The sequence below is a fragment of the Eulemur rufifrons genome, chromosome 24 (assembly GCF_041146395.1).
Source record: "Eulemur rufifrons isolate Redbay chromosome 24, OSU_ERuf_1, whole genome shotgun sequence".
Lineage (NCBI taxonomy): Eukaryota > Metazoa > Chordata > Mammalia > Primates > Lemuridae > Eulemur > Eulemur rufifrons.
This window is the reverse complement of record NC_091006.1, coordinates 10,316,374-10,334,724: the sequence shown is the minus strand read 5'-3', so window position 1 is coordinate 10,334,724 and position 18,351 is coordinate 10,316,374. Positions and strand designations below refer to the sequence as shown.

At 52.3% G+C, this 18,351-nt stretch overlaps 1 protein-coding gene across 1 annotated transcript; it reads left to right on the top strand.

The window, feature by feature from the left end:
* Positions 1-5,304: 5,304 nt before the first annotated feature.
* Positions 5,305-18,014, top strand: CKM (creatine kinase, M-type). The gene is made up of 8 exons (XM_069457427.1): positions 5,305-5,357; positions 7,405-7,615; positions 9,019-9,173; positions 9,607-9,739; positions 15,131-15,302; positions 16,373-16,496; positions 16,777-16,966; positions 17,483-18,014. The coding sequence occupies exons 2-8, from the start codon at positions 7,423-7,425 to the stop codon at positions 17,659-17,661; spliced, it is 1,146 nt and encodes a 381-aa protein (XP_069313528.1). The 5' UTR covers positions 5,305-5,357; positions 7,405-7,422; the 3' UTR covers positions 17,662-18,014.
* The last annotated feature ends 337 nt before the right edge of the window (positions 18,015-18,351 follow it).

The following is an 18,351-nucleotide window of genomic DNA, read 5'->3' as shown; positions in this document are numbered from 1 at the left end:
AGAATGAGCCTCACGGGTACCCTACTTTGTGAGGCTGTTGTGAGGATTAATGAGTAATCCCCATAAAAGGCTTAGGACAGGGTAGCACAAGGTAAACGCTGTGTGTGTTGGGGGGGAGGGGCAAGGGGTGGGGTTGGGGGCCACGCAGATCTGGGTTTAAATCCTGGTCTTGCCATTTTCTTTCCATGTAACCAGGGACAACAATGATCTCTTGCTAAGCCTCTGTTTCCTCTTCTGCAAAACAGGGGTGATCACACTCGCCACACATCATTGTGATGAGGATCAAATGAGATAAAGATTGAAAGAAGAACTTGTTAACGAAGCTAAACATTTCTTTAGGTTGGCCCGGTTCCAAACACTTTTGCACAACCCCACAAGGGCTGGCATTTCTGAGTTCTTATCCGGGACAGGCCCTGTGCCAAGTCCTATATGCAGATTAACTCGGTTAATCCTCACCGCCATAGTTTTCTACAGGTGAAAAATAGGAGGCACAGAGAGGTTGAGTGAGTATTCCAAGGTCACACAGTCAAGGAGTAGCAGAGACCCTGAATCCTTACAGCTGGCCCCTGAGGTAGGCACTATTACTAGCCCATGGTAAAGATGAGGAAACTGAGGCTCAGAGAGGAGAAATTGCTTGCCCAAGACCACAGCCAAGAAGGCACTCAACAAATACCCCCTCTTATTCCGTAGGGCCCCAGTTTGCCATGAAAATGGGTGCATAGGTTGGGAACTTCGCTTGTTTCACATCTTGGCCACGTTTTTTTAATTTAAAAAGTAATGCACTGTCAGGAAAACGTTCACAGAGAATAAAAGACTACAGAGTGAAAAGTAGGTCTTGTCTTCCTCGATCCCCAGACACCCTTCCCACGGGCAGCGTGATTACCAGTTTCCAACATCCTTCCAGAGATTTCCCGCGGCTGTCGAGCGTGTGTGGATGTACCAGCACGTGTGCCCATTTAAAGAAACACACAAGCGAAATCATCTTTTGCTGTGGAGGTAGACAGACTGGTTGGTCTTAACTTTGAGCGTGGCCATGTCACTTGGTTTGGCCAATGGCAGAGGGGCATCAGGGACAGTTGTGCCAGTTCTGACCTTAGACCTTAAGAGGTCTTGCACATTTCCTGTCGCATCCCAGCATCGGGGGGCTTCCCCTGAGCGGTTCCTCCCCTTCAGCCTGCACCCCACTGTGTCCACATAGCAAGCACAGCTTCCCAGCTGAGCCCAGCTGGGATCCGCCAACCCTCGGCCCACCCCACGTCCGTTTTAAAGCTATTGCATTTGGGGGAAGTCTGTTTCATGCATTTTTGTGGCAATAGGTATATCTTTATTATTTTTTTTCTACTGAGCAATCTGTCTTGTCAATTGTTCCAAAACAGTGTATAAAAATTAGCTTTGTTCTTTTTAACAGCTGCAGAGTATTCCATTAGGTGATGTCTCATCTTTTATCTACTAATAAAAAGATATTTTTAAGAAACATTCATGAGACAAAGAAATCATAACAGTAATTAGAAAATATTTAGACATGACCGATAATCAAACTACCATATGGCAAAACCCACTAAAGAACAATCTATTGCTGCATGAGACGATAGGGGTGGATCTCAAAGAGTGTTGAGCAAAAGAAATCAACAGAAGAGAACATCCTGTGTGATTTTATTTGCATGAAGTTCAACAACAGCCAAAGCTAATCCATGGTGTTAAAAAGCCAGGATAGTGGTTCCCTTGCAGAAGACAGGGGACACTGACTGGAAGGGGGCATGAGGGACCTTTCTGGGGTGCTGGAAATAGTTCTTATCTTTTTTTTTTTTTTTTAAGACAGAGTTTTGTTCTGTCACCCTGCGTAGAATGCAGTGGTATTGTCATAGCTCACAGCAACCTCAAGCTCCTGGGCTCAAGTGATCCTCCTGCCTCAACCTCCTGAGTAGCTGAAACTACAGGCATGTGCCACCATGACCAGCTAATTTTTCTATTTTTAGTAGAGACGCGATCTTGCTCCTGCTCAGGCTGGTCTCGAAATCCTGGCCTCAAGCGATCCTCCCAACTCAGCCTCCCAGAGTGCTAGGATTACAGGCGAGAGCCACCGTGCCCAGCACTTTAGTGCTTGAACCCTGAAGCCAGGCTGCTGGAATGGTGTTGGAGGGATGGGGAAGTGGGTACAAATTGTCAGGGCCTGATGTTCTGGAAAGAGACCCTTGGCTGAAAATATAGTCTGACCTTGCTGAGAGTTCTGGAAGTTATCCTCACCAAAGCCTAAACCCGTTCTTGGCAGCCCTGTGCCCATTTGATTCCCAGTTCTGCCGTTTCCCAGCTGTGTGACCTTGGGCAAGTCGCTTAACCTCTCTGAGCCTTATTGTTGTGAGTGTTAAATGAGTTAATATATGTAAAACACTTAGCACAGTGCTTCACTATAGAAGCGCTGAAGAAGTTAACTGAACTGTCAGGGTGGAGACTGTGGAGTGGCTGTTAACCATGCTAACCTCCTTCTCTCTATTCTCCTGTCAATGAAGCGGCTAGAAAGCTAAAAACTAGATTAGATTTTTCCAGAGGGAAAGTGGTCCTGGGGCCCTAGAGGTGTTCATTCAGCCCTTCCAATGATTTTGTAAGTGCCTAATATCTGGTAGCAAAATCCTTTCTGTTTGAGCTGGGTAGAGTGGTTTCTGTCGCCTGCAATTTACTGATATGGCTACTACTATTTACTTAGTCAACAAATACTCATTTATCTTGAGGGCACTGGGGAGCCATGGCAAGTTCTGAGCAGGGGAGGTCAGCAAGAAGGGAGTGGGGAGGAGTGGGAAAGGCTGGGACAGGAGTCCAGGGAGGAAGCTGGAGCAGGAGAGACAGTGGAGGGAGTCTTGATCTAGGGTGGGCAGTGGGGAGGGGGAGGAGGGAAGGACAGGCCTTCGAGACCCACGGGCTCAGGCAGGGGTGGGATGAAGATATTATATATGATGGGGGGATCACAATGCTCCCCAAGGCCAATTGTTTCCATGAGACTCAAGATAAAGCTGGTAGAGCTCAAGGCACAAGGTCCTGCTGGAGCATTTGATTGGCTCGGTTTAGGTCACATGACTGGAGCCTTGCTGCAAGGGATTCTGGGAAACTGAGTTTCTGGCATTTTTGGCATCGCCAAAGTAGGAAGGCTTAGGGAATTCCCCATAGAAAGGGCTTCCGGCACTGTGTGGCTAAAAAGAATGTCAAATGCTGCCACCGAGGGGTGGCTCAGCTGTGCCACCCACCAGGTGTGTGACGGGGATGCTGCCTTTTCCCTGCTCATAACCCTCAGTGTCTCTCACCCAACTTGGAGAGGGATTGAAACTCGTCCCACTGCCCGAGGGACCTATGGGTTTGCTCCTGTCTCCCCCAGGCCCCAACCTCGTCTTCTTCCTCCCACTCTCTACTTGGCCCCATCTGCTCCGGCCTCCTGGCCTCTCGCCTGTGCTCAGATGTGCCAGCCACGCCCACCTCGGATGTGCCAGCCACGCCCACCTCGGATGTGCCAGCCACGCCCACCTCGGATGTGCCCAGCCACGCCCACCTCGGATGTGCCCAGCCACGCCCACCTCAGCGCCTCAGCACCTGCTCTGACCCTGAGACCCCCCACATGGCTGGCTCCCTCCTCCTCTGAGGTCTCTGCTCAGATGTCACCTCCCCAGACAGGCCTTCCTCTGCTTCCCCTGCTGTGCCACCGCTCTCATCTGTTACCCTTTTTCATTTTCCTTCAAAGCCCTTATTGAAATGTCACCTCCATGAGGTCAGGAATTTTGGTTGTTTTTTTGCCGTATTCTCAGTAAGTGTTCAATAGATAATTGTTTCTAGACCAGTTCCTTTTAGTTCTCTGGGCCTCAGTTTCCCTAACCATGACCTTGCCGGGAAGGGGTTGGGCCCCGAGAAAAAGTTTTTAAGCAACTCTCTCGCCCCAGATCAGGGGTCTCGGGAGAGGCAGAGGGGCTCCCCTTTCCCTAAGCCTGTCCTCACCTGCCTGGGAAGAAACAGGGGGAGACCACGGAGACGCCAGAAAAGGTGGCGACCCCGGGAGGAGGGAGGAACCCGGAGGGAAGGAACTGTCTCTTCTTCGGTGCAATCCTGGGAGCTCCCTGGAGGAGGAGCCTCGACGGGCGCCTCCCAGGAAAGCAGATTCGTCTATGCCGTCCTCCTTCCACAGAATCCCCGTCTCAGCCCTCGAGGTCCCTGGTCACAGAGTAGGCGACCAGAGCTCCCGCTACGCCGAGATCTGCGCGAGTCTGGCGCCCGAGCTCCGCCCGCCTCGCTGCCCAGCCCCCTTCCCCGGGGCGTGGGCGCGGCCTTCCAGGGCCTGCGGCTGCCCTTGTAAGGAGGCGAGGCCTGGGGACACCCGAGATGCCTGGTTATAATTAACTCGGACACGTGGCGACTTCCCACCTCCCCTGAGCACCTGCCCCCCGACACCCCCCCACCCCATACCCAGCGCCTCCGGTCTCGGCCTTCACAGAGCGAGGCGTCCTCTAAAAATAACTCTTCTTGGCTGCGGAGACCCTCTCTGTCCCCTCCACAGCGGAAATCTCCCAGTGACATGGGGTGGGCTGGGGGCTGGGGGTGGGGTGTGGAGGGAGGGCGACCACGGCCTCCAACCCAGCCCTGAATTTGAATCTTCCCAACTCAGCCAGCCTCAGTTTCCTTCCCACTCAGTCCCAAGGAGGAAGGAGGGTCCAATGGCAGGTTTCTGGGTTTAGACTGTTCTAGGTTCCAGCTTGGGCTTTGGTCATTTCCTCCCTATGGCTGGGTGGCAGCAGGCAAGTCACACAGCCTCTCTGGGCCTGTATTTCCTCCTCTGGCTAACTGGGTACCTGGCCCTCCAGGGGTCACTGCAAGTGTCCCCAGGTGCTGGTGCTCAGCAAGTGGTGGGGGCCCATGACCTGCTGCGGTCAAGGCTGTTGGGGACTGAGGAGGGGCCAAGGGTCACAGGAGGGAGCTGGTGGCTGGAGCAGTCTCACGGGCCAGGGGAGGGTGGCTTCTACGTGCCTGGGACATTCCCAGCCACGGTCCCGTGTTCCCGGCGGGGGGCCAGCTGTCCCCACCGCCAGCTCGACTCAGCACTTGGTCAGGGTATCAGCTCGGTGGGGGGGCTGGGCCCAGCCCCTGGGGCGGCCCATACAAGGCCATGGGCTGGGTGCAAGGCATGCCTGGGTTCGGGGTGGGCATGGTGCCTGGGCGGCGAGGTGAGAGGCTCAGCTGCCCTCCAGGCCTCCTCCCTGGGGACAGCCCCTCCCAGCCAATGGCACAGCCTAGGTCCCCCTATATAAGGCCAGGGCTGCAGGCCCTTCCTTTGGGTCAGTGTCGCCTCCAGGATCCAGACAGCCCCTTCAGCACAGCCCGGCCAGGTACTGCCCGTGGTGGGAATCGGGTGGGGTCCGGAGTGGGCTCTCCACGGGTGTCTCAGGCTGACCTGATTCTGGAAGGGGCCTTGTCGACCCCCCACACCTTCCTGCACACAAGAGGGCTCAGCGTGTGGGCGGGTTGACCTTGTGCCTCTGGGGTCTCCTCCACCTGTGAGCCCGCCGAACCCCCGTTGTGACTTGTTATTTCTGCAGCATGAGTCTTGGGTCCTGGGGGGGTCCCAGAGACAAAATGGGTCTTGACAGCTGCCAACTGTCACCCTACAAGGGGTGGTTGTGTCAGGCCTGTGTTCATTACAGTTTGTTACCAGACCTGGGCGCCCCAAGCAGTGGGAAGTGTGTCTGTGTGTCACCTGTCAGGGGCTGCAAGAGCAGGTGTAATGGGCTCTGTGTTTGGTGTCGAGTGGGCCCCTGTGACCTTGTGTCCGATTTGCTGTGGCACCCATATGAGAGCCTCTATCCTGGGTATGTCCTTGAGCTTGGAAGTGTGACCGTGTGACTCAGTTTACAAATGTGATCTGGGGAGTCTGCGGTGATGTAGGTGTGTGGCTCTGGGGCTCTTTCTGATGTGTCTCTTGGGGCCATCTTCCTTGCCTCGGTGCTGTCTCCTGGGGTGTCTTTGGCAGGGATCGTGGGCACGCTCGGAAGGGAGGGGGCCTGGGTTGGAAGCCTAGGATGTCCTTGAGCCCCAGGGCCTGGACGCCTGTCCTCCCGGCCACCCCAGCCCACCTGTCTCGGGCCTGCTGACATGGTGCAAGCCGAGCCCCGGAATGTGGGGGCGGGGTGGGGCTTTGGCTGGGGCGGGGGAGCAGGCAGCTGCCAGATTCTAAAAATAGCCACCCTGGACAGCAGCTCCAAAGGTTTTTGGCGGTCCCCTCTCCCCCTCCCCCAGCCCTCAGTGCACCACGGTCTAGATTTCCCTCCCATAATCCTGCCTGCCTGCTTCCCTGCCCTGTGCTGGGCACCAGCGTCCCACCCCCACCACCACCGCTGGAGGGTCCCTCCTCCTTTCTGGCTGTAGTGAACAAAAGCGATAATAACAGTAACAGCAGCCACCAAGCTTCCAGGCCCTAACTACGTGCCAGGGCCTGTGCTCGGCTGGCTACATGCCCGAGCTCAGAGTCCTCCTGGCAACCCCAGGGGGAAGGCTCAGTTCACAGGAGATGGAGACTCAGAGAGGCCTGGTGACTGGCCTGGGGTCACACAGCACGGAAATGGCATAGTGGGATTTGAACCCAGCTCTGTCAATCCCAGACGCTGAGCTTTTCTTCCCAGCTGAGCCGTGGGGGGGAGTTGTCAGCAGGCAGAGGTGGGAGCAGCCGGCCCCTCCCCCCAGCCCCTTATCCAACATCCCAGAACCTTCGTGGAGAGAATGTCCCTTCTCTGGGCACATGATCATTCCCAGCAACACCCTCACCTCCACCTTGTCACCAGCTCCTCTCACGGACCTTTAAAACAACAACAACAACAATAATAATAGCTAAGTAAAACAATGCTTATTGGGTGCCAGGCACTGTTCCAGTGTTGGACATGCATTAACCCGTTTAATCCTTTGAACCCTCCCATGTGGCGGGTGCTGTTAAGATCCTCATTTTAAGATGAGTATTTATAGATGAGGGCATTAAATATAATAGAAAATGAAAAATAAAAAATAAAAAAAGAAGAAAAAAAGATGAGTAAACTGAGGCACAGAGAGGTCAAGCAACTTGCCCAAAGCCACACAGCTAGTTGTAAGTAGAAGAGCTGGGATTCAAACCCAGGCTGATTCCAGAACCTACGCTCTTACCGTGCCACCATACTTCTCCAGCCTGGGAGTCCCCCACCTCCATTTTCCAGCTGGAGAAACTGAGTCTCCAGCCAGTGTGCCAGTCCAGGGTCATTCAGCCACGACATGGCAAAGCTGGGACCCTGACTTAAGACTCCTGATGCTTCCGGTATCAAATGCTGCCTGAATGAACCCAAAGTCCCGCCCGCTTCCCTTGCTGCTCTCTGCTGGACACGAGCTGATCTTCCCTGCTCCGCTGCCCGCCAGGTCCCCCACGCTGCCACCATGCCGTTCGGCAACACCCACAACAAGTTCAAGCTGAACTACAAGGGTGAGGAGGAATACCCCGACCTCACCAAGCACAACAACCACATGGCCAAGGTGCTGACCCTTGACATCTACAAGAAGCTGAGGGACAAGGAGACTCCATCTGGCTTCACCCTGGACGATGTCATCCAGACAGGTGTGGACAACCCAGGTGAGCCTCTACGATGAAGCACCACAGGGACTGGTGGGGGGCTCTGGTGGCTGCCTGCCAGGTCCCAGTCCCACCTCCCCTGAGGGGGCCTTGGTTTTCTCTTCTGCAAAATGGGGACCATACTTACATGGCTGTGGCGAGAAACAAGTGAGTTAATACATGTGAAGGCTTGGGACAGTGCCGGGCACAGGGGCAACCACTCCGTAAACGTGCACAATTACAGTTCAAGACCCCCGAGGAGGTCAGTTCACCTCCCTGAACCTCAGTCTCGTCACCTGAAAAATGGGCACGCGTGTCGTGGAAACATATGTGTCAGAGGTGCTAGTCCCAACCAACACCCAACTCGTCGTGCGGTGGAGGGACGGGCCCTCTCCCTCCAGGCTCCTGTTTTCCCACCTGGGAAACAAGAGGGTTTTTCAAGTTTCTTATCGTCCTGATCCTCTGTGGAAGCTGCTCGTATGAGATTCTAAAAAAAAATTTGGGACTCTGAGGTGCTTATATTTTTAGTTCCTTATACCTGGCCCCCTGAGACTCCCCTTTCTCCTTTGCACCCGCCCCAGCATCCCTTCCTCACCCCGAATGCCACCTTGACCTCTCCCAGCCTTCCCTCCCCGTTCCCACAAACGCTCAGTCTTCTCACTTCCGACCTAGGGGTCTTGAATGTTCCCCACAGACACGCATGCACACGCACACACATAATGCACATATGCACACACATGCACACACGTACACATGCATGCACAAACATGCATACATGCACACGCATGCACATATGCATACACATGCACACATGTACACATGCACGCACAAACATGCATACATGCACACACATGCACATGCACACACATAATGCACATATGCATACACATGCACACATGTACACATGCACACACAAACATGCACACATGCACACACATGCACATATGCATACACGTGCACACATGTACACATGCACGCACAAACATGCATCATGCACACACATGCACATGCACACACATAATGCACATATGCGTACACATGCACACCTGTACACATGCACTCACAAACATGCATACATGCACGCGCATGCACACGCACGCACATAATGCACATATGTGTACACATGCACACATGCATGCAAATGCACACATGCATGCAAATGCGCACGTGAATGCACAAACATGCACACATGCACACTTGAATGCACAAACATGCATACATGCACACACATGCACATATGCACACACATAATGCACATATGCGTACACATGCACACATGTACGCATGCACGCACAAACATGCATACATGCACACACATGCACATATGCACACACATGCGCAGTCCCCACTGGGCCCACGGGCCCAGGCCTTGCTTGCTGGCGACAAGCACCTCTGACCTCATCTCACCCTGACCTCCCCCCCAGGTCACCCCTTCATCATGACTGTGGGCTGTGTGGCTGGTGACGAGGAGTCCTACCAGGTTTTCAAGGAGCTCTTCGACCCCGTCATCCATGATCGGCATGGAGGCTACAAGCCCACCGACAAGCACAAGACCGACCTCAACCATGAGAACCTCAAGGTCGGCTGCCCCCAGGGGAGGGGAGGGCTTAGGGGTGGGGAGGAGAGAGAGGTCAGAGAGGAGATGGGGAGAGAGGAGAGGGACAGAGATAGAGGGAGACAGAGATAGAGGGAGACAGAGATAGTCAAGGAGACAGAGGAGCGCGAGGAGGAAGGCACAGAAACAGACGGAGGAAGAGCAACAGTAATGGGAGACGAAGGTGGGGAGAGGGGTGTGGAGAACACAGGGGCAGGTGAGGAGATGGGGGAGACAGGGCTGGGGACAATGAGACAGAGACGGGAGAGGCGGAGCTGGGTGGGGTCTGCGGGGAGGGAGGCTCAGCTCCAGCCAGGGGACAGAGGGTCAAAGGAAGCAGTGGAGACCCAGGGAGAGGGGAGGCTGGGGTGCTGCCCCAGGACTGTCCACCGGGCCCTGACCCCCCCCCGTCCTCCAGGGTGGAGACGACCTGGACCCCAACTACGTGCTCAGTAGCCGCGTCCGCACTGGCCGCAGCATCAAGGGCTACAGCCTGCCCCCCCACTGCTCCCGGGGCGAGCGCCGGGCCGTGGAGAAGCTCTCTGTGGAAGGTGAGTGTCCCCACCCCACCCTCCGCTGGGGTCACCCGCTCTGGCTCTGCTCCTCCACGGGCAGGTCCCCGACCCTCCTGGGCCCCCATTTTCCAAAACAGGAGAGGAGCTTGGTAAATCGTAGGGGCTTGGCGGGTGGTGGCTGTCTGCCTTACCTGAGTCGGGGGTCTTGGGGGGCTGTCACGGCTGGGGGGCCCCTGAGGGCACCCACGCAGACACCCAGCTGCCCCAGCTGCTCTCATCCAAGCACCCAGAAAACATTTCTGCTTGTTCTTGGCCCTCGCGGGGAGCTGGGGTCTCACGATGAATGAGGTGGGCAAAGTCACTGCTGTCACGGAGCTCTCAGCCTGGTGGGGGAAGGGAGGGAACACAGAAGCCCACAAATGCTCAAGGTCATTCCATGAGGGTGGCAAGGAGAAGAGTAGCAGAGAATGACTAGGGGAGGCGGTCACCTTAGCAAGGGGGAACCGAGACCTGGCTGGGAAGGATTCCAGGCAGCTGGAACAGCAGGTGCAAAGGCCCTGAGGCAGGGGGAATAGTGTTGGAGTAATAGTGAGACCAGTGTGGCTGCAGCAGCGTGGCCAACGGGGAGAGGGATAGCGGAGGTCGGAGAGGTGAGGGTGGCCCGACTCTGCAGGCTTGTGGGCTACAGGGCCTTGGCCTTGACTCTGTGGGAGGGAGGTGAGCAGAGGAGGCAAAAGTCCAGGCTTACGTAGCTCTTGCTGGCTGCTGAGTGGGGAACAGGCATCGTGTGTGTGTGGGGGGTGGCGTGCAGGCAAAAGTGGGAGCAGAGGGGCCATGAGGGGACAACCAAAATGGGTCAAGTGAGGGGCGAAGCACAGGCAGTGAGATGGGAGATCAAGTGGGGAGCTTCTGCAGGTAGAACCGCTGGGGCTTTCAGGCAGGGTGTTCTGCTGGTAAGTGTTTAACAACTGGCTCGCAGAAAAAAAAAAAAAAAAAAAAAAGCCCTGATTTGCATTGACTGCCAATTTCTGTGGTGTAAATTCTCCTCCCGTGGCCAATTTTAAGCTCTCAATGTGACATCACACGGAGATGGGAAGCACATCATTATGTAGCATTTCCACCACACAGATACAATACATGCAAATAACTTCAAGAACATAGGTAATAGTAAATGCAGTAAAATAATTAGGAAGCGAGTTGAGTACTTATTATCTTTGTTTTAAATATAATGTATTTAATCGTAAGCTTACATAATTTAATTTTAACAATACGTGATGTAGTATATGATACACAATATAGTATAGCATATTACAGGCATACCTTGGAGATATTGTGGGTTTGATTCTAGACCACCACAATAAAGCGACTATCACAATAAAATGAGTGACACAAATTTTTCGGTTTTGTAGTGCACATAAAAGTTATGTTTGCACTATACTGTAGTCTATTAAGTATGTAATAGCACTGTCTAAAGAACCAATTACGTACCTTAATTAAAATATACCTTATTGCTAACAAATGCTAATGCTCATCTGAGCCTTCAGTGAGACATAATCTTTTTGCTGGTGGAGGGTCTTGTCTTGATGTTGATCAGGGTGGTGGTGGCTGCAAGTTGGGGTGGCTGTGGCAATTTCTTAAAATAAGACAACAGTGACATTTGCTGCATCCATCAACTCTCTTTTCACGAAAGATTTCTCTGCAGAATGCAATGCTGTTTCAGGCCGGGCGCGGTGGCTCACGCCTGTAATCCTAGCACTCTGGGAGGCCGAGGTGGGCGGATCGTTTGAGCTCAGGAGTTCGAGACCAGCCTGAGCAAGAGTGAGACCCCATCTCTACTAAAAATAGAAAGAATTATATGGACAGCTAAAAATATATATAGAAAAAAATTAGCCGGGCATGGTGGCGCATGCCTGTAGTCCCAGCTACTCGGGAGGCTGAGGCAGGAGGATCGCTTGAGCTCAGGAGTTTGAGGTTGCTGTGAGCTAGGCTGACGCCACGGCACTCACTCTAGCCTGGGCAACAGAGTGAGACTCTGTCTCAAAAAAAAAAAAAAAAAAAAAAAGTAAAAAAAAAAAAAAAAAAAAAGAATGCAATGCTGTTTCATAGCATTTTAACCACAACAGAACTTCTTTTAAAATTGGAGTCAATCCTCTTAAACCCTGCTGTTGCGTTACCAGTGAAGTTTATGTAATACTCTAAATCCTTTGTTGCCGTTTCAACAATGTTCACCGCATCCTCACCAGGAGTAGTTTCCATCTCAAGAAACCACTGTCTTTGCTCATCCGTTCCAGTTTGATCATGAGATAGATGGCAGCAATTCAGTCCCCTCTTCAGGCTCCACTTTTAATCCTAGTTCTTTTGTGGTTTCTACCACGTCTGCAGTTTCTTCCTCCACTGAAGTCTTGAACTCCTCAAAGTCATCCATGAGGGTTGGAATCAACTTCCAAACTCCTGTTAATGTTTGTATTTTTTCCTCCTCCCATGAATCATGAATGTTCCTCATGGCATCTAGAATGGTGAATCCGTTCCAGGTTTTCGATTAATTTTGTCCAGATCTATCAGACGAATCACAATGGCAGCTGTAGTCTTACAAAATGTACTTCTTTTTAAATTAAAAAAGCTATGTTTTGTTTTGTTTTTGAGACAAGTTCTCGTCATGTTACCCAGGCTGGAGTACAGTGGCTATTCACAGGTGTGATCATAGCACACTACAGCCTTGAACTCCCGGCCTCAAGCGATCCTCCTGCCTCAGCCTCCTAAGTAGCTGGGATTACAGGCATGTGCCACCACACCTGGCTTGAAATGTATTTCTTAAATAGTAAGACTTGAAAGTCAAAATTTCTCCTTGATCCATGGGCTGCAGAGTAGATGTTGTGTTAGCAGGCATGAAAACAACATAATTCCTTGTACACCTCCATCAGAGCTCTTGGGTGACCAGCTGCATTGTCAATGAGCAGTAATGTTTTGAAAGGAATCTTTTTTTCTGAGCAGTAGGGCTCAACAATGGCCTTAAAATATTCAGTAAACCATGCTGTAAACAGATTTACTGTGGCAGAGTAGATTTAGCATAATTCATTCTTTTCTTTTCTTTCTTTCCTTTTCCTTCCTCTCTTTTTTTTAAGAGACAGGGTCTCACTCTGTCACTCAGGCTGGAGTGCAGTGGCCTGGCGTGATCATACCTCACTGCAGCCTCCAGCTCCTGGGCTCAAGTGATCCTCCTGCCTCAGCTTCCTGAATAGCTAGAACTACAAGCACATACCACCCTACTCAACTAATTTTAAAATTTCTTGTAGAGACAGGGTCTTGCTGTGTTGCCCACACTGGTCTCCAACTCCTGGCCTCAAGCGATCCTTTCACCTTGGCCTCCCAAAACGTTGGGATTACAGGCATAAGCCACCACACCTGGCTGATATAGCATAATTCTTTAAGGTCCTAGGATTTTCAGAATAGTAAATGAGCACTGGTTTCAACTTACAGTCACCAGCTACATTAGCCCCTAACAAGAGAGTCAGTCTGTCCTTTGAAGCCAGGGATTGTCTTTTTCTCTCTAGCTATCAAAGTCCTAGATGGCATCTTTTTCCAATAGAAGGCTGTTTGGTTTACACTGAAAATCTGTTGTTTAGTGTGGCCACCTTCATCAACTGTCTTAGCTGGATCTTCTGGATAACTTGCTACCGCTTCTCCATCAGCACTTGCTGCTTCACCCTGCACTTTGATGTTATGGAGACGGCTCCTTTCCTTAAACCTCGTGAACCACCCTCTGCTAGCTGCCAACTTCTCTTCTGCAGCTCTCTCTCCTCTCTCAGCCTACATAGAATTGAAGAGAGTCAAGGCCTTGCTCTGAATTAGGCTTTGGCTCAAGGGAACGTTGTGGCTGGTTTACTCTTCTATCCAGACCACTCTAACTTTCTCCGTATCAGCAATAAGGCTGTTTCACTTTCATATCATTCGTGTGTTCACTGGAGTAGCACTTTTAATGTCCTTCAAGAACTTTCCCTTTGCATTCACAGCTTGGCTAACTATTTGGTGGAAGAGGCCTAGCTTTGGGCCTGTCTCTGCTTTCAACACGCCTTCCTCACTAAGCTTAATCATTTCTAGCTTTCGATTTAAAGTGAGAGATGTGTGACTCTTCCTTTCACTGGGACACTTAGAGGCCACTGAAGGCTTATTCACTGGCCTAGTTTCAATACTGCTGTGTCTCAGGGAATAGGGAGGCCGAGGAGGGGAGAGAGATGGGGAGCAGCTGGTTGGTGGAGCTATGAGAACACACACACAGCATTTATCAACTAAGTTCACCACCTGGCCGGGCGAGGTGGTTCACGCCTGTAATCCTAGCTCTCTGGGAGGCCGAGCGGGGTGAATCATTTGAGCTCAGGAGTTCGAGACCAGCCTGAGCAAGAGCGAGACCCCTTGTCTCTACTAAAAAACAGAAAGAAATTAGCTGGACAACTAAAAATATATATATAGAAAAAATTAGCCGGGCACGGTGGCGCATGCCTGTAGTCTCAGCTACTCGGGAGGCTGAGGCAGGAGGATCACTTGAGCCCAGGAGTTTGAGGTTGCTGTGAGCTAGGCTGACACCACGGCACTCTAGTCCGGGTAACAGAGTGAGACTCTTGTCTCAGAAAAAAAAAAAAAGTTCACCACCTTACACGGGTGTGGTCTGGGGTTCCCCAAAAGAATTACAATAGGATCACTGATCCCAGATCATCATAACAGATATAATAATAATAAGAAAGTTGGATATACTGTGAGGATTACCAAAATGTGACACAGAGCCATGAAGCAAGCACGTGCTTTTGGAAAAATGGCACCAACAGACGTGTTGGACACAGGGTTCCACAGACCCTCAATTTGTAAAAAACAGAGTATCCTCAAAGTGCAACAAAATGAGGTATGGCTTTATATTATATAGATAATGTATAAAATATATAAATAATGTGTGAAATATATAAATGAATGTATCAGATATATTTATCACACATATGTAAACATATTCATTATACACACATTTTTAGCATATGAATATATACAAATAACATACCTGCTATTTCCTAGTTATTTCTCCTGACAGCTCCCCCAGTTCCTGAGACTGGCTGGCTGGCTTCCAGCCAGGGGGAGCAGGTCCCAGCGCACTGTGACCTGCAGGTGCACTGGAGGTGTGGGTGCCTCAGGGGAAGGGGAGAGTCTATTTTCTGGCTTGAGCTCACGGTGTGGCAGTTCCTGGGGGCCTGGGCAGACAGGGGAGGAACAGATTTTGGGGAGGGGTCATGAATTTGGGTTTAGGCACAGTGTTTAGGTGCCTTGAGGCCATCCATGGGGGCCAAGGCCCAGGCCTGTTAGGGCCAGCAGTGTGGGGTCCCTGGGCCGTCACACGCTGGTTGAAGCGGGGCAGGCTGCTGACCACCCTCTCCTGTGGTCCCGTAGCCCTCAACAGCCTGACGGGCGAGTTCAAGGGGAAATACTACCCTCTGAAGAGCATGACAGAGAAGGAGCAGCAACAGCTCATCGATGACCACTTCCTGTTCGACAAGCCCGTGTCCCCGCTGCTGCTGGCCTCAGGCATGGCCCGTGACTGGCCCGATGCCCGTGGCATCTGGTGAGGCCCCTCCTGCCCCTTGGTTTCCCCTTCCCCCAGCCTCCTCCAGGGCCCCCGTGACCTTCCTCACACCTCCACCAAAGTCAAGACCATAAGAATAATTATGGTCTTCCAAGTGCCACGGAAAATAATCTTGCCTCCACCCCTGCCTATCCTGTGGTCTGCGTGTCCTATTTTGGGAAACTTGGACCAGAGAAGTGGCACCTAAGAACTCAGACTTGAACCCTACTCCCTGCGTTCAAATTTCAGCTCTGCCATGGACTAGCTTTGTGACGTTGGGCAAATTATTTAATTTTTCTCCATCTGTAAGATGAAGAGCACAATAATTTGTAGCTCTTGGAGTTCTTGTGAGGATTAAATGAGCTAGTTTATGTAAAGTGTCGGAAGCAGCGCCTGGCATTCAGTAAGTGCTCAGTACATCTGGACTATTAGCATTATCTTCACTACACACTATTATTGTTAGTTAGACTTGCTATGAGTCTTTGAATCCTGATTCTGAAAAAGATTTCAAAAGGTTTAGAGAACTTAGGTTTCAAACGATTAGAGGAGTTTGGGTTCTAAGAGCTACAGGTTGGGTAATTGTAAGATTTTAAGATTTTAAATATTTTTAGGTTTTAAAATTCTATTAGTCTCAAATTCTGTGATTCCATGATTTCAAACATTTCCAGATCTTAATGTTTCAGGGTCTTAATACCCTATTTCTGAGATGCTAGATTTGGGAGATATCCCAGTGCGATGGGAAGATTCTGTGGTCTGGAGACCAGATGTAGGATTTCCTAGATTTATCCAGGCTTCTGATTGGCAAAGATTCTGAGATTCCAAAAGCCTACAATTTAATGTTGTTCAAAGACTTAAGTCCCTGAAAGTCTTTGATCCCAGGATTCGAGGTTTAAGAGATCCTGCGACGTTACAGTCTACAGAGTTAAGCTGCCGCATTTTGAGAAAGCAGATGCCACCCACCTCCCGCCCCTCAGGCCGCCTCCCCCCAGCGGGGGGTATGTGTTTGGGAGGGGAGGGGGTTGGGTTCCCCCAGAGCTGACTTTGGCCTCTTTTGCTGCACCCCACCCTAGGCACAACGACAACAAGAGCTTCCTGGTGTGGGTAAACGAGGAGGACCACCTCCGGGTCATCTCTATGGAGAAAGGGGGCAACATGAAGGAGGTTTTCCGCCGCTTCTGCGTGGGGCTGCAGAAGGTGGGTGTCTGCCCCTAGCTGTTGGCTTCGGGCTCCACGCTGAACGCCCCGCCCCTTCCCCACTCAAGCCCCGCCCCTCAGAGCCCGCCCCACCCACTTCCCAAGGCCCCGCCCCTGGGCCCGGCTCCACCTCTACACACAAGCCCCGCCCCCTCGGACCCCTGCCTCCACTCACGTCCTCATGCCCTGTCTCTCCGAGCTTTATCTCTTTGAGCCCTGTCCAAGTGTATTTGGGGGTGCCTGCTGGCGCTGACCCCTGGTCCTCTTGCCCTGACTTCAGATCGAGGAGATCTTTAAGAAAGCCGGCCACCCCTTCATGTGGAACGAGCATCTGGGCTACGTGCTCACCTGCCCGTCCAACCTGGGCACTGGGTTGCGCGGAGGCGTGCACGTGAAGCTGGCGCACCTGAGCAAGCACCCCAAGTTCGAGGAGATTCTCACCCGTCTGCGCCTGCAGAAGCGGGGCACAGGTGCGGCTCCCACATCCCTCCCCTGCCCCGCGGTGTCTGGGGCCGACCCTTTACAGCGGCGGAAGGGAGGTGGGGCATCCCCGTGAGTTCTGGGGGTCGGCAAGGACTGCCCCTCCGTGAGCCTCAGTTTCTTCCTCTGTAAAATGGGCGTTAGCTCGTCTGTCTCATAGGAGTCAGTCTGACATCTTCATGATGATATAACATGCATTGCATATGCCCCCGGAAGTCCCCTGGGGCCTCAGTTTCCCCATTTGAAGAGTGGGGGTGGTCAGGATTGGGCCCTAGGAAGCGCTGCTCCAGAGCCTGCTCTCTTGCCCACTAAGCTGTATTTTCACGTTGGATGGTTGAGGGGGTGAGGTACCCACCTAAAGCCGGAGACGTGAGCCCACGAAGCTCTGTGTGCAGATAACCTGTTACACAGTGGGCACTCAATACATGCAGCTGTTGCATTTGGCACGGGGACCAGGCCGCTGCGCCTCTGCTCTTTCCTCACGTCCCTGTCCTCTGCTCCCGCAGGCGGTGTGGACACAGCTGCTGTGGGCTCGGTGTTCGACGTGTCCAACGCCGACCGGCTGGGCTCATCCGAGGTAGAGCAGGTGCAGCTGGTGGTGGACGGTGTGAAGCTCATGGTGGAGATGGAGAAGAAGCTGGAGAAAGGCCAGTCCATCGACGACATGATCCCCGCCCAGAAGTAGGCGCGCTGCCCGCCCGCCACCGACTGCTGCAGCCGCAGCCAGTGGGAGGACCTCGCCCACCGGAGGCTGCCCCTTCACCTCTGGCCTCGCCCCTTTGCTCGGAGTTCCACCTATAATGGTTGTGTCACCTGGGGGCTCTATCCACCCCTCTCGGAGTTCCAGTTCCGACCAGAGTTCCGACGGACTCCACCCTCTGGGTTCTGGCCAATGAAAAGCCTCCCTGACAAGGTCCCCTACTGGTTCCAGAGCTCCAACCACCGCCAGGAACTCGGGCTGACGGACAGCTCCCAGAACACCCGGAGCTCTTGCTTTGTCTCAGCGCAAAGCAATAAATAAAAGCAATGGTGGCCTTAGCCTTGTGTCTGATAGTTACTGAGGGAAAAGGAGGGACTTTTGCAATTGGCCACCGTGTGGCCTCGAAGTGGTTTGCCCTGTCTGGGTATGTACTAAGCATGTTTTATACCATCTCTAAAATGAGGCAACGTTAAGGGACAGGGTCTAATCCAAAAATTTTAAAGCTCTATAGGGAATCTGGGACGCAAAGAGGTGTGGCCCAGTGTCACATAGCCAAGCACGGGCCCTTCCTTTCCAACTCCGCTCCCATCATCAGTCATGCTCAGATCTCAAACAGGGTCCACGCTGGGGAGAAACTCAAGGCAAATAAAATGTTTGAGTCTTGAATTTAGCCCA